The sequence below is a fragment of the Sprattus sprattus genome (assembly GCF_963457725.1).
Source record: "Sprattus sprattus genome assembly, chromosome: 17".
Classification (NCBI taxonomy): Eukaryota; Metazoa; Chordata; class Actinopteri; order Clupeiformes; family Clupeidae; genus Sprattus; species Sprattus sprattus.
In genome coordinates this window covers 14,481,260-14,493,759 of record NC_137915.1, presented here as the reverse complement: position 1 = coordinate 14,493,759, position 12,500 = coordinate 14,481,260, and the positions used below count along the sequence as shown (strand labels likewise).

The following is a 12,500-nucleotide window of genomic DNA, read 5'->3' as shown; positions in this document are numbered from 1 at the left end:
ATAGTGTTGACTGCTTCTGTGCAATGGTTGAAATCTTCGTGGGCCTGACCAGAGTGTCAGTAACAAAAGGGTTGGTTAAGGTCCGTGACAACAATGTTTTAAAGAAAACAACTAGAGTGCTGTTGGCTTTCCACATCTTTGCACAGGGCGTGTGGCTTAAACTCAGGAACTCAGAGGTGCATTTGGTGGCCAACTGTGCTGAAAGGGTTTCTGTTTAATTTGGTGTAGGCCTACTAATGTATTTAATGTACTTGTGATCTGCAATGTGTAAGTAGTTAATTTATTACTATTTAATGGCAAGTTTTTTTTTATCAACACTTGCAAACCTAGATCAGTATTTTAAAACAGTTAAAGCTGAATAAAGTTGAATAAAGTTCAAATGTATCAACATTCTGCCAGTTCCTCAAAGACGTAAAATACTGCTTTCCATAATAAATAATTAAACGTGTATGTATAATAATTGTGTCTTGGCATTTCATTTCCAAAAGGGCGAATGCTTAAAATGCAGTGAATGAAAAGAATGAAACACAACATTGATCGGTGGAATCGAATGGCTGCTTCAAAATTAGTTTAACAATATATTTTGCTCGATTTAAACATTTAATCGACATTGCTTGAGCACTGTAAGAAACGGTAAGACATAAAGATAAATTCTTAAATGCATTCTTTCATATTTATTATAAGGAACAAGGGTTGTAACAATACATTTTACACAGACAAATATTTATATTGCTTTTGCAGCCTCACAAATACACTTATAAAATACAAAAAAATATTACACGAATTTGACAACATAAATAATATCACTGTAGAGGTAGCCACTGCGTAAGGTATGCATATCTAACACCATAATTATTTCACAAGAAAGCACTCAAACGGTCGCATTAAAGATAGTTATGTAGCCTAATATAATTAACATCCCTTTGGTGACACTTGTGCTAATGAAAAGACGATGTAATGTATGATTTTTTTTTAAATAATAACTATTTGGAAAACTAAATCTGTGCGAAAAAAACGCAATTATAACAACGCATAAGAAAAAACAAATGCAGCTTTCAGCTGACTCAGTAGAAAATAGACGTTCCCAAACGTACGCTACTCTACTAAATAAATTAGCTTAAACAAAAATGATAAAACATTTTGATAACATTAAATAGTCTATATGTTTAAATAAGGAAATAAGACATACATGAATAGCAGCGATTTCATGTCTATTGTTTAGCTACATCAGTCTTTGGTGTTTCGTTTTTGAATTTGTTTTAATTCCAAGGACGGTATTCTTTGTTGAGTGTAACGAGTCCAGTGTAGGGGAAATGTTCTCCGATGTGTGTCTGTGCAAGGGTGATATCTTTGGTCGTAGGAAACACAGAGTTTTCCTCCAGTGGTCGGTTCACTTGAACGGCTGAGGTAACGGCTGTTTCGACCAGTGGTTGTTCTGCCAAAGAATAATATAGAGGTTAGCATTTACATAATAACATAAGATAACCAACATACCTAGTTATTTTTCATGTGCGGAAGAGTATCGAAAGATTTTTTAACTTGAAATAACGAATGAATTCATGAACTTACTTGTATGACTGGTCATGTGAAATTTGAGTTCCTGGAAGTCTTGGAAGGAACTCCCACAAACATCACAAGGGAAGGGTTTGTCTTTGGCATGGGTACGCCGGACGTGGCTGTCGTGAGCGGCGTGAGACGCGAAGGCCTTCCCGCAGTGCTTACACTTGAAAGGGCGCTCACCGGAATGCTGTCTGATATGAGTGCGAAGGATGCTGGACGCGGTGAAGGCCTGGACAAAGCAAAGATTTCATGAGTGATGATTCCACTTTTTCATTGCATTTTACAAAAATATCCTCAACACTCATTCTATATCTATGAAGAAGTAAAGGGCCTTGAAAACCTATAGTCGACCGTTTACATCGCTTTGAGCTAACAAGCGTGTGCTGAGTGTGATTGTAAATGTCTAAATGAGTTAATAAGGGCAGACAACTATAGAGCAAAAAAACAAAACACACTTTTGTTCCTTTGTTTCATAAGTTACGGGACACAGTCCCCGTTGACAAAGGAGTGAACGTGCATCTGGCCCTAATTAACATGTAAGTGCCTCTTTGGAGCGTGCCCCGGCTCGAGAGGCGTTATGAGCCCCCTGCGCAAAACGCACCATGAAATGAGTCAAATCCTAAATGGATGGTTTTACTTGAGGGGATTGTACTGAGCATCACCCGGTGAATTTTACCTTATTGCAGTAAACACACTTGTATGGTCTCTCCCCCGAGTGGACGCGCATGTGTTTGTTCAGGCTGGATGACTGGGAGAAACTTTTGCCACACACGGAGCACTGAGGATAGAAGGACAGGAAAACTCTTTGATTAGGGCGAAAGTATTTCAGAGGTTTTTATAGAAATGAAACGACATGCAATTGTACTACACGGCTTCATACTAACTATGCCAGAGCACAAAATACACAGAGAGGGTTGTAAGACCAACTAAACACTAGTTACTATCCATAGAGATTTAGCATCGCGGAGCTGTTCTTTCAGCACCACCGCATAACTACATTTGGTTGCAAACATACATCTTGCTATTTCCCTCGGAAGTGGAACCTACCTTGTGCGGCCTGTGTTTCTCGTGGACGTGGAGGATATGTATTCTGAGCCGATCCCTCTTTTCGAAAGACCTTGTGCAAAGGTGACAGGGAAATTTCCTGTCCCCTTGGTCGACGCATCGCGTGTATTTCAGGTGCTTGTCTCTGTAGTATTTGTAGGCAAACACCTTCCCACACCGGTCACACTTAAACCCCTCCCCAGAATCTGAAAATAATTTACAAATAACAGAGATTGTGAGCAACGAAGAACAACAACCTCATACATATCCAAACACGTCGGCCCACAGTGATTATAGGCACACCTCAATGATAGCACAGGAACACATATATTTAATACTAAATGTAATTGCATTAAACAAATATGTCTATTCCACAAGCAATGATAATGAAATAAACAAAGCTAGATCTCACCTTCAGGCGGTAGTTGCTCAAAGTTGTTGTCGATAAATTCTTTTAGAGTGAGAGGGATGCCCAGGAATTGCACATAGCAGTCGCCATACCAAACCAACAGCTCCTGCTGCGGCTTAATATCTTTGCACGCCTCATAGAAAATCTGCCCCTGGTTCTGCACCGCCACCAGGTTCTGCTCCTCGGGGAAGCGGGCGCACTTCACAAGAGACATCCAGTTTCCAGACGCCCCACGGCCATCTACGAAGTGACTCAAGCGTCCATTTTCAAAGATCTAATACAATCAAACAAACAAACAAACCAAAATGAATTAGTTCTAAAGCAAATTGAGAAATACATGAGAGTGCTTCAACCTTAAACAAGATGGCTGGATTGTTCGAAATAAATGGCAGTTGTGGTTTATGTTCAATTGTATTAAATTTCAAAACAGTTAAAACATGATTAAGCGCAGCATTTTGGAACAGATACAAAACAAATGTCTTCTTACCTCCCACATGAGTGTGTTGTCGTCGTAGGTTTTAATCTCGCTGGTGTTAACTAGCTTTCCCGTGAACGGCCCAAATCGGGTGCCTTTCGGTATGGCTGTTTTGTCCGCAAACACCCCATAATGGGAAATATTTCCACAAGTAGTCTGAACAATTGACAACTCTGAAATCAAAAGGAGGATGTACATGTATTAGACATCTGCTGGGTATACATTTGTTTAACTATCATTGTTATATTTTCAGAAAAAGACACATATTTGTCAGCGAACACACCTTCTGGAAGTTCAAGAGAATCCACATCCACCGAGAGGTGCTGAGTTTCGTGGACTAAAAAGATAAGGGTAGGGAGAATTAGTTATTATTATCTCACTTTTACTCATTCGTAAACACAAACACCAGCAGTCATTGGGTGCTAATATAATGGTTAAATCCAGGCTCCAAATGCGTCTCTCGTGTAAAGTACACATATACATAAAATAAACATGTGCGTTTGGAGTCTTGAGATAAAACATTTCAACAGAATAATCTAACTAACCATCAGTTTCAAACTCACCTGAATTTCCAGGGAAGGCAACTCCTGAGATGGCATGGCCAACATTTTTGTCCTGGTTCTTGGAGTAGCCGTACAGGACACTGAAGAGGTCCTCTTCTGTGAAACAGTAAGTGTGTGTTTGTTCGTTTACTGGTTCTGCTTTGTGCAGGTAAAGCGCACTGTCTTTAGAAGGTGAGCAGAACTCCAAAGAGGATTTTTGGCTGGACGGACTGCTGAATTCTGACACCGATCCAGGGGAATGATCAGAAGCCACTTGAGATAGGTCCTCATGTTTAGGGAAAATAGGAGGCACTCTGTTGAAGTACGGAAAACCGGCCATGTTCAAGACCTGTTCGTGGAGGATGGCTGCTTGATGTCCATTCTGAGAAAAAAGTCTCGGGGATCCGGTGAAGCTGAACGGCATGACTGTTTGGGTCTCCGTGACCAGGCGTCCAAGCGACTTGAGTGGGTGGAAGAGGTTGTGTGTGCTCTTGAAGACATCCATGTACTGCACGTTGGGGAGCGATGGGTAGAAACCGGACACCCGGGCAGGGCTTCCTTTGAGTGGGTCGAAATGGTAACTCCTGTCCTTCCCAGCAGGGTTGCTTGACAAGGACACAGCCATCGCAGCAGGTGACAGATCAGAGATGGCGTGAATTTGAATAGTTTTCTGGGACGTTTTGTTTTCTGTTGAAAAAAAGAAGTTTTGTTTAGCTGATATCAGGAATCTCAACCTCAGGGAATTCCTCTTCTATTGGTTAAGCTTTTCAGCCTCTCCTGCAACCTTTTACTGTGTATTTTTCAGTTCACATTATACTTTATTTTTTTCTAAATAATATTTATTTTATATAATTATTTGTATATACAATTTATTTTTCTTTCACAGTTAAAACCATTTCACTACAAAGCCTACAAGACCGTGTAAAGCCGATAATCGTTTCAGCTATTTCAATGAACATCCAATATCTACACTTAATGTGGCGCTCATAAAACACCTCCAATACCAGCTGAGCTGGTCTGGCCTTTCCAAATACCCAGTCCTAGTCTAGACAATTACCACAGACACGCTGGTAGCCAACAGCGGAGACAAATCAGGGTCGTGACACTTAAATTAAAGAACACCGGGTCAGTGACAAAGGTCAACATTAATGAAGCCATTGCAGCTCTTTGAAAAGCGGTTATGGGCGTACGCGGTTCAATAGGCCAAGATAATATCAGTGTGGGGTGTGCTAAAAGACGAAGATAACTAGAGGAAGGTATAGTGCGAAATAAAACATTGGCACACTGATTGACCACATACTTTAATGACTATACATGAACAAATCTGTACTTACCAGATGTTAAGCGCATTAAAACTCAGCAGAGATGGACTCCATGTTGATCACGAACACGTTCTTTCCCCCCCCCCAGAACTATGACTCCTTGGAATGTCCGTGATGATCAGAGACCTGCAGGACCACTCGGAGTCTCGTCGTTTGGTTGTGGCTTGTTCCCAGATTCACGGACGTATGACTTGACTGTGTGAAGGAGGATAGGACTAGGACGATGCCTTTCCTTGTCTTTACAGCCATTGGCCAGCTCTCAGCTCCTTGGAAGAACACCCGTGCACCCCCCCCCCCCCCCCGCGGGATTTCACTTTAACACGTTTTCAGCGCATTCATATGCACTACCGCCGAGTTAACTCCTGCCGGCGTCTTAACTACTCTAGGCTAGCTACCCCACTTAAGACATTGGCTTCTGTTACATTTCACACCATATATTGGGATAACAATCTCAACTTTCACACATGGAGGTGAACTGAATATTCAACAGTATCCCATCACAACACGTTGGTCTGAGATTGTCAAACTTCTGAGCGTAAAACGGCCTGTTATATAATATGTAAAGAGTTAACAACGGTTGATCAGGCCAATCTATCCCCCAAATCGTAATTTTGAAATGAGCTAAATACGAACGGAGAATTCATTTGTAATTGGACAAAATGCATAAGTGTTTTACAATAAACCCTAACGACAAGTAAGGATAACACATATTTCGTTTGAGTCTTCGAACAATCTATAGCCTATAATGCCCCATTTTGGCATAGCCTACATTTTATTTTCTTTGAAACACGTACTTTCTTTGAAAATAATTCACTATAGTTTGACTATAGTTTATAGCAAAATTAAATGAATTAGCTTTATTCACATATGTTTCGGGTACATAATGTTCAAGTTAGTGTCTTGGTCTGGAACGATGTGCAAGCGTCGTACCGTCTTTTCCCCTTAATGCGACCATTGAATCATTGTTTTTAAGTCGATGAAACAAATGTCTTTCAAAATTGTCTGAATATATTAATACGAGTAAATGTGCATATTAGTAAGTCTAGAATTCGCTGACAGTACCTGCGGCAGGAACGACTACGTATTGATAAGCCGAAACAAATAAGACAAGTGCCCTCGACCCAGAAGAGATGAATACCAGTCTGGAAAATAAGCTAAATGTTGCAATAACAGAATTCTTTATTTACAATAGTATTATTCAACATCAAATAGCATCAGCAAAGCCATATTAGTCAACAACTTGCATAACTGCGTTTTTAAATTTCTCTCGGTAAATCTAACTTTGCATAAAATGCTCACACTAAGATTACAAACATCGATGCGGGTGAACACAGAGTGATGTTTAATGTGAACAACACAACTGGAAAAAAATACATCTTGGAGCGCGCAACACTGTAAGCTTTCTCCAGAGAGCTCATATAAATTACATATTGCTTCGATTTCCCATTGCATCATTTTCATACATAAACCGAAACAGTTAAAGTGTGAATTGTACAAATAATATAACCCAAAAACTGATCACAACAAAACATGGAAAAATGAGCAATATTGAGACGAACACGGAGAGTGAGAGAGTGAGAGAAAAGAGATTTCAATGTCCATATCCAGCAAGGTAGACAGTTGAGCAGAGACTCACTCGTTCAGTATTGTACATAATTTCACTATACAAATATTATACAGACACCTTTGTAATATACAAGACAGAGAAACGGATCTAAGGCAATATGCTAGGTTTTAGCATTTCAAAGTTCTTGCATTTAGCTCTAAGAAATTGGCAGACTATACAAAACATTTTTAAAGTTTCCAAAAATCAAAGTTTAAAGGTTAAAGGTAGAGAGAAATAGTTTCTTAAGCAATTTCAATCAAAGTCATTCTGACATTTTGATATATATTTGTTTGTAGGGCATTTGCACCTAGTCCTGATAAAAATGCTTTAAAAAACCCACACAACCATCACTTCATGGCTTATCATTATTTCAAAATGTTGACAATCTTTGGATTTTTGCAGAAAACAGGGGAGTGGAACATCTGTCTCTTCAGAACTGGCTACTCTTTTTTTATATATATATATATAATGGGAGTCCTTCATAAATGTCAATACGTCTCCGAGCCAAGGGACATTTATCTAAAAACTTGTGATAGAACGATTCGTTAAAACACTGAAATCACAAATGAAAATCACTAAGAGAGGGGAAAAAAAAGCTTTTTGCAAAGACGCTTATGTTTGTACAGCAATAGCACACGGCCAGCGCCTTCCATGTCTGTGTGATGAGCCTGATAGTTAGGCTGTGTGATGAGCCTGATCGTTGGGCTGAGGAAAAGGGTGAAGAGCTGTTTATTTCTACTCAGGGTGTCCGGCGACACACGCCAGGCCACCCTGCTGTCCAAAGGTCCAAGCGGCCACCCCACAGGATGCACAGAGAAACTATGTTTACAGCATTCAAAGAGGAGGCTAAAACTGGAACTACCTACACATCACGTATAGTTCAGCACACACACAGACAGACAGACACACGAAACACACACACACACACACACACACACACACACACACACACAGACACAATACTGTCAGCAAACCCGAACGCCAGATGATTTGAAAGGGTTGTCATACAGTATAATATATATCCTTGTTTCTCAGCTTGCTGAGAATACACTCTCTCACACACACACACATACAGCCTCACACATACAACCGTAAGAACTGTGCTGCTATAAGCAGCTTCATCCGCATCTTGATGGCACTTTGTTGTGTGCTAGAGGACACAACGGACTGATCTTACTGTCGTCATTGATCGTGTTTGTATGCACCAAAGAGCAGACATCTTGAGAACACATTCATCCGTTGTTTTGAAAGAAACCAAATCAGAGTGGGGTTTTTCAAAAGAAATTTGGCTTCAGTCCGACATATCAAAAATATTGGTGAGGGAAATTAGAGTATGTTCATGGCCATTTAACAAACAAACATCTGTAGTGGTCAGGCTCATGCCATTTGATACATACAGATATCATGTGTACTTCATCAAGACAGTAAACAGTGATCCTTGGACACACACACACACACAAGTGTATGTGTGTGTACTGTGTGTATGAAAGTGCATGGGAACACATTTCAAAAAATAAAAGACCAATGATGTCCCTTAGCTCTTAGCTTGTGACCCCCAGAAAATACAACTGGTGTGTGTTGATAGGAGAGGAATATACAGATTTCGGATATCCTTTCAAATATAAACTGTCTACTATTCAAAAAAGTGTCGTGTTTAATACTGAGTTTGACTCGCTGAGCAGAGATGTGCCTCCCAGATTTTACAAAATTACAAAAACTCAAAGCCAGAGAGAGACAGAGAGAGAGAGAGCGAGAGAGAGAGAGCGATAGAGTGAGAGAGAAAGAGTGAGAGAAAGAGAGAGGGAGAAAACAGATTCTCAAGTAATCGTTATTGCTTGTTGACACACCAGAACAGTTTGTACCTACTGTAACAGCTGGCATGAAGCATATCACTCCACACACACACACACACACACACACACACACACACACACACACACACACACACACACACACACACACACACAAGTCTGCGCAAAGTTATGGCTGTGTTGGTTTCCTCCTGTTCTCCGAGGGCTCTATGGGCAAGGCTGAGAAGCAAGCAGAGTTCTGAGGGGTACACACACACACACACACACACACACACACACACACACACACACACACACACACACACTGCATACAACCCTGCCACCCACTCCCTACACCAGTACCACGGGGAACAAAACACACACTTGGGAAACTGCTGCCCACTTTCCCAAACAGATACACACACTCTCACACACATACACTGTTCTCAAAGAAGCAGTTAAGACCAGACAGAGGGGAAAAAAAAAGAGTACAAACAAACAAAAACGAAAATCCAAATAAATACCGTAAGAAAGAGAACTTTGTTATTGGTATGTACAATCTATTAGCATATCACTCTTTTTTATGTAAAACTAATCCACGGAAAATAGGCTGCAATCACTTTTCTGAAACTACTGGACCAGAGAGAGAGAGAGAGAGAGAGAGAGAGAGAGAGAGAGAGAGTGAGCGAGCGAGAGAGAGAGAAAGACAGAGAAGATAAAAATAAAATTCATAATCAATCCGCTAAAGAAGAGCATTGCAGTGAGGGAAGCAGTTTCAAGACTTGAATGCAAAACGAGACCCTTTGCACTCTTCAGCATAATTATTTTTCTCGTTGCTAGATTTGTAAAGAATTCTACACTCATTTCAATAAAAAAAAGAAGAGAAATAAAACTATACAGAAGAATAAAACTTAATTTAATACACAATAAACCTCTGGACTAAATTAAGTCTAATTTTACAAACCATTATGTCTCTTTACTCAAACCATCTGGTGTCTTGCCATTGAACTTCATATTTAAAGTCTTTTTTTTGTTTTAATTCTCACGCAGAAAATAAAAAGAAATCACAAAAAGAAAAAAAAAAGGCAAAAATGGCTAAAAACGTTTTGTTTTCGTCTGTGAGAGCTACGCCCAGAGTGTCACACAGTCAAGAGTCCTTGCGCCCATTTTTTTTCTTTTTTTGGAACGTCCGCTGAGGGGAGGAACCAGAGAAGAAAAAGGAGAGAAAAAGGTACTTCTCTTCTGTCCCCGAAAAAAAAGGAGAAAAATTTAGGAGCTTACAAAGTGACAATTTGAGATGAGCTTGCGTATGGTCACTTTCCACTGAGAGAAAAAGAAAGAGAGAGAAGAGAGAAAAGAGAGGAGAAGAGAAAGATTGAAAGAGGGATACATTCATGGGACAAGGATCCCGGTTGCCAGCGGCACTGAGTTATTTGGACAGGTAGGTTTAAGGGAGGGGGGAGGGGGTGCAGGTGTCTGTGTGTGTGTGTGTGTGTGTGTGTGTGTGTGTGTGTGTGTGTGTGTGTGTTTGAGGGGTGGGGAGAAACCTAAGTCACACTACGGTGAATGCGATAGAAGAGACTGGCTCACTTTACTGAGAGGGCTTTGCACTTGTAGGGGGGGGGGCTTGTGTGTGTGTGTATGTGTGTGTGTGTGTGGGGCGGGTGTTTGAATGTGTGTTTGGAGGCTCAGACTGGGGCCAAAGGTGGGTGGTGGGGTAGATACGGGCTGCAGGTCCAAAAGCTCAAAGCGATGTCCAACACCCCTGCTGGCCCGCTCTGGCCTCTGCTGAAAAGCTCACTGGCCCAGCCGACAACCCCTGGTTTGTCCTGGAACAGCCCCCCACCACAGGGGGATGGATGCAGGACCTCTTCCCAGCCGCTCTTGGCTGGGCAGCGGTGAGGGGTGCAGCCTGGCCTGGGTCCTGGAGGCTGGATCAGGAGGTGTAGGTGTGTATGCTGGAGAGGGCTTGCTGGCTGGCTGCCTGGTTGGGGATTCTGTCCGGAGGGGGAGAAGGTTGTGCCGGGGTGCATCATAGGGACATCTGCCATCACTCAGGGTCAACAGTATTTCTGCGGGAAAGACACACACACACACACACACACACACACACACACACACACACACACACACACACACACACACACACACACACACACACACACACACACACACACACACACACACACACACACACACACACACACACACACACACACACACACACACACACACACACACACAGAGTGCAAAGAGTTCAGATCATTACAATCATAACAATGATTCTCGGTGTAAAGACATGTCTAGGGTTAGGGGGAATCGAAATCACCTAACTGTGGGAATCAAAATCACTTTCAGTCGTCTAGCTGCTCAGACTGGTTTACTTCCAGTGCTTAGAACAGCAACATGGCTACAGTCCACCCTGTCTTAATGGAGGACATGAAGGTGTCAACCATGAATAGTGACTAAAATCTTTAGTTTGGCTTACAAACATATTACAACCCCACAAAAAGGTTAAAAAAAGAACACCAAACAAATGTGAGCAATCTTTACAAAAGCTTAAAGTCACAGCTTCAATGAACTTGACGTTGTTCATGTCCTTTTGCAAGTATCGCCTTCACTTAACACAACAGTACCAAACCAAACTCGGTCATGCCTTGAGAGTCGAGCATCTGAACGCACGCTGCTGTTTACCAAGCAGGGGATCATCCCTGTGGGAGAACTCAAGCTCCACAAACTCATCATGAGTAATATCTCTCTCCTAAACTCCTAAAACTGCACTAATGGCCGAGCGCGCTGCTAAATTATTAAACGGTGCTACTATGAGACTGCAGAGGGATAAATCACACGACTGGGATCCAGAGGGGGGGTGGTGGAGGGGGGGGGGGGGGGGGCCTGTGGCCACGCAGTGACCATGAAGGAGTGCGCACTATCAAACCTGCTGCACCTTGGTTAAATATTCATACTACTTTATGAGGCTTAAAAGCCTGCCAGGCAAAAGCAAGGGAGGCATGTACAGGCCTTACTAGACCAACTTTAGGGGAAAGAGAGAGAGAGAGAGGGAAGGAGTGAAGGAAGTAGGGGGAGGGAGAGAAAGAGAGAAAGTGAGGAAGCGAGAAAGAAGGCCAAGGAGTGTGTGTGAGAGAGAGAAAGAGTGAGGTAGAGATGGACATACATAACCCATAGATAAAACTCATGGTGAAACAGATCTATAGAAGCAAACATTAATGTAATGGGATGCATAGGGAACATACCATTATCTCTCATAGCTAAAGTGGGCCGTTAAGTGAGTATGTGTGTATGTATATGTGGAGAGAGTTCTTCTGATAAAGCACGAGACTGTGAGTGCGTGTGTGTGTGTCTCATCAGAAGTCTGCCCTTTAAAATATTGCCCTCAATGAGTACAAATCAGTCTGGCTCTGGTGCTAAGTGCTAATTACATCACTACCTTGAGCTCTCTCCCTCCCCCTTTCTCTCGTTTGCGCCATAGCATGAGCTAATTGGAGTTAATAATTAACAAGGGTCCAGAAGGGGGTGGGTGTCTTGATCAAGTGTGGTGCAGACACTTAAAGCCTTATGGGCAGGTATGCCCCAAACAAACCCACTTAACCAAAGTCCTGGGTGTGCCATCAGCCGAGGGGCACAGGGCTGGGGTGGGTTTGTCTGGGAGAGTGTGTGCCATTTGGTACAGCAAGGCTTTTTGGCAAAGGAAGGAAACAAGATCAAAAGAAGGAGAGAGGGGCAGAGAGAAA

The 12,500-nt window shown here is 41.9% G+C and overlaps 2 protein-coding genes across 3 annotated transcripts in view; both read right to left on the bottom strand.

Moving 5' to 3' along the window:
* Positions 1-1,259: 1,259 nt before the first annotated feature.
* Positions 1,260-4,655, bottom strand: prdm14 (PR domain containing 14; the record flags this gene model as incomplete). The annotated part of the gene is made up of 8 exons (XM_080855455.1): positions 1,260-1,435; positions 1,570-1,789; positions 2,237-2,338; positions 2,608-2,810; positions 3,017-3,287; positions 3,501-3,661; positions 3,772-3,825; positions 4,052-4,655. The coding sequence occupies 8 exons, from the start codon at positions 4,653-4,655 to the stop codon at positions 1,260-1,262; spliced, it is 1,791 nt and encodes a 596-aa protein (XP_080711581.1).
* A 1,870-nt stretch (positions 4,656-6,525) lies between these two features.
* Positions 6,526-12,500, bottom strand: part of ncoa2 (nuclear receptor coactivator 2) — a 98,079-nt gene continuing 92,104 nt past the window's right edge. For both annotated transcript variants that reach the window (XM_080855014.1, XM_080855015.1), the window contains exon 22: positions 6,526-10,820. The gene's annotated coding sequence lies outside the window, so the exon portion shown is untranslated. The remainder of the gene's footprint in view (positions 10,821-12,500) is intronic.